This window comes from Camellia sinensis, chromosome 5 (assembly GCF_055761805.1).
Source record: "Camellia sinensis isolate YWXY chromosome 5, ASM5576180v1, whole genome shotgun sequence".
In the NCBI taxonomy this organism is placed as follows: domain Eukaryota; kingdom Viridiplantae; phylum Streptophyta; class Magnoliopsida; order Ericales; family Theaceae; genus Camellia; species Camellia sinensis.
The window spans coordinates 146,372,553-146,376,228 of NC_138965.1; the positions used below are offsets into that span (position 1 = coordinate 146,372,553).

General features: G+C 44.7%; 1 protein-coding gene across 1 annotated transcript; it reads right to left on the bottom strand.

Annotated features, from left to right (window-relative positions):
• Positions 1-1,044: 1,044 nt before the first annotated feature.
• LOC145791764 (uncharacterized) lies at positions 1,045-1,644 on the bottom strand. Its single transcript, XM_082872199.1, has one exon. It carries the CDS (start codon positions 1,642-1,644, stop codon positions 1,045-1,047), a length of 600 nt encoding a protein of 199 aa, XP_082728325.1.
• Between the last annotated feature and the right edge of the window lie 2,032 nt (positions 1,645-3,676).

Here is a 3,676-nt window from a genome sequence, read left to right on the forward strand (position 1 = left end):
GAACACATGAAAACCATTTTCTCTTTCTAAAACCGAACTTCAAAGCGATGCATGGCTTACAAATCATTTTCAATCATGCAATGCAATATCATAAACATATAGTACATCATGAGCCGATCAAGAATCTAACCTTAGAACGCGGATCTAACGGTTGGATCTCTAGGAATCAAGCTTGGAAATCTACTCTCTCTCAAGAACTCTTCTCCCTCTTCTAGAGCTTCTCTCTCTACTCTTCAAAACAATATACAACAAATGAGGGGTTTCTCTCTCTGCCGGCTGACTTAACTCTCAGTTCGGACACGTGGCAACGGTTGGTTGGTTCTCTTCAAAAAGGTGATGGATTGACAAGACAAGGTTCTGACAAGGCGTATCTAACAAGCTACTCGGGATGGCACTCCGGCAAGTGGTGACATCGGCTAACCACAAGACTTCGGCAACTAGGGTGACAATGACCTCGGCTAGGAAGGACAACACTTGACTAAGCTGTGCCACACCTTGGCCTAGATGTGCCACACCTCGGTCTAGGTCATACCACTCCAGGACAAGGTCGCTCAGGTGCAAGGGTAACATCTCGGCCTAGATGATACACATCTCGGCCTTGGTGATTCACACCTCGGCCCAGATAATGACATCCCGGCCAATATGTCAAAGCAAAGGTGGAGGTCAAACGAAGGGGTTCCAAAATACTTCTATACTGAGGATGACCTCGGCTTGGAATGATCTAGGCTTAACATAACCTAGGCTTGGCATAACATCGGTTAAGACAACTTAGGCTTGGCGTGACCTAGGCTTCACATCAAGGAGGGAGCAAAGCAAGCACACAACACTTAGACAAATCACGAGGCATCAAAGCAAGGCATGGATCTTACTTAAGCAGAACAAGTCAAAATGTGCAAATGCAAGCTTAACAAAACAGAAACATGCAAATGTGCAGGAACATGACTAGGATATGAATGTGGGTCATTACATTCTTCCCCCCTTAAAGAAGTTTGGTCCCCAAACTTCGCTTACCTTATTTCCAAAACAGTTCCCGATGTCAAGTTCTCATCTCTGCTTATCCCCTCTAGCCTTTATCTTGGGACAATCCTTAATGCGGTGACCCCTCTCTCCGCATCCGAAACATGCTCCAGTCGCTGGAAGACAAACCCCAAAATGTAGCTTCCCACAACTCGCACACGTCGGCCTGGTGCCACTTTCCTGATTCGCGTTGTTGGGACTATCTTCCACTGTCTTCTCCTCGGCATCATTCGGGTCTGCCTCTTCTTCGCGATTGTCGTAGGTCTGTCTCTTCCTTTGACTCTTCCCCGAACTTTGACTTCTGTTCAGGTTGGCTTCTGCAAGGAGGGCTTTGTCTAATACTCCAGCATACGTCGGCATGTCGAGTAAATTGACCTGATCTTGTATCGGCCCTCGAAGTCCACTCTCAAACTTCCTAGCTTTCATGTATTCGTCGTTGGCCATGCGAGGTACAAACCTTGCCAATTCGGTAAAAGCGCGGTCGTATTCCGCCACTGTTCGGTTGCCCTGTGTCAAGGTATGAAATTCGGTGGCCTTGCGATTTCGAACACTTAAGGGAAAATGTTTGTTGTAGAACAATTCCAAAAATCCGGCCCAAGTCAAGTCTGGGTTGCCTTCTCGAATCATCATCCACCATCTACGGGCGTCGTCTTCCAATGTGAATGCTGCTAGTGCTACTTTCTGAGCGTCGGTGCTGGGAAAAACCTCGAACATTTTCTCCATCTCAAGAATCCATGCTTCTGCTTTCATCGGCTCTATACCTCCATGGAACTTCGGCGGTTTCATCTTCTTGAATTCTCTGATCAGGGTCAATGTGTCATCTCCATATAGAGCTGGTTGCGGAGGCACTTGCGGTACTGGCGGTGGTGGAACTGCATGTTGGCCATCTGTTTGCTCGGCCTGGGTGGAGGTAGTACAGGTGTTCTGCTGCCTTGCCTGCCTTAATTCATCAGCCAAACTTTCAACCAATCTTTCTAATCTGTTTATTCTGTCCTCGGATTGATCTCGGCTAACTGGGGGTCTACCTCTTCTCATGATACTGGGGGTATGCAGGATGTGACTCTTAGAATAAAATGAACAAATGAACATGTATGCAAGTGAACATGATCATGCCGAGATGATGCACACCTCATCAAGTAGCAAGCAACATGATACAATTCTAAAATCATTCTAAGGGACATCCTATGCTCTTTAGGACTCAAAGTGTGTGAATAACGTACTATAAGGAACTTGTGCTCTGATACCATTCTGTCACGACCCCAAACCGCCCCTAGTAGTTTGGTGCCGTGATGGCCAGTAATCCGTAATTACCGAAGGCCAACTTACAAAATTCACACACAATCAGAGTATTTATATAGGGGGCTCACAAAATGCGGAAGCAATAGTTCAAGATACAAGTGGTCCATAAGAGCAGTGCATAAGTCAAATGAAATGGCATACATCTTTATATAGCTTTAAAACTTGAATACAAGGTACAAAATACACATTACATCATAACAAAGGGCTTCCCAAGCCGACATGTTCAAAATACAAAAGCTTCAAGATTGCCGACGTCCTCACTGCCGACGTAACATGCATACAAAACACCTTGTAAAACACACATCTCGGCGTAGCCGACTTAAAGCTTGTTACCTACATATATACATAGGGAGGGTGAGCTTGGATACTCAGTGAATGGTACAAGTAATAAAGGGGTTAAATGAATGATTCCCGAGGTCTTTACAAAGCAATACATAATATATCGAGTCAAAACCATACTTATCATAACTTGTACAAAACATGAAGTAAATCTTGTTCATCAAACTTGGTCTTGCAAAACTCACATACTTAACACGTGTCAAATCTCATAACATAACCTCGGCATAACCTTGGTCCTTCAAAACGAAACACACCAAAACTTTAGCAAGGCAAGTGATGAACCGTATTCATCGTCAAATATCGTAACATCAGCGAGACAAGGGATGAACCGTATTCATCATCAAATATCGTAACATCGGCGAGACAAGGGATGAACCGTATTCATCATCAAATATCGTAACATCGGCGAGACAAGGGATGAACCGTATTCATCATCAAATATCGTAACATCGGCGAGACAAGGGATGAACCGTATTCATCATCAAATATCGTAACATCGGCGAGACAAGGGATGAACCGTATTCATCATCAAATATCGTAACATCGGCGAGACAAGGGATGAACCGTATTCATCATCAAATATCGTAACATCGGCGAGACAAGGGATGAACCGTATTCATCATCAAATATCGTAACATCGGCGAGACAAGGGATGAACCGTATTCATCATCAAATATCAAAAGCTGTACGATCCGTAATCGCTTGGTCAAAAGTATTGCGAAAGTTTAGAGTCCTCCAATACAAGGGACTTGTGCACTTGGTACCGCGAAAGTTTAGAGTCCTCCAGTACAAGGGACTTGTGTTACTTAGGCCCGTAGCCCGATTTAACAAGGACCGTATCCTTTACACATAGTACTGCGAAAGTTTAGAGTCCTCCAGCACAAGGGACTTGTGTTACTTAGGCCCGTAGCCCGATTTAACAAGGACCGTATCCTTTACACATAGTACTGCGAAAGTTTAGAGTCCTCCAGCACAAGGGACTTGTGTTACTTAGGCCCGTAGCCCGATTTAACAAGGACCG

Coding starts and splice junctions, on each gene's coding strand:
- LOC145791764 (XM_082872199.1), bottom strand. CDS start 1,644: ATGATTCGAGAAGGCAACCCAGACTTGACTTGGGCCGGATTTTTGGAA.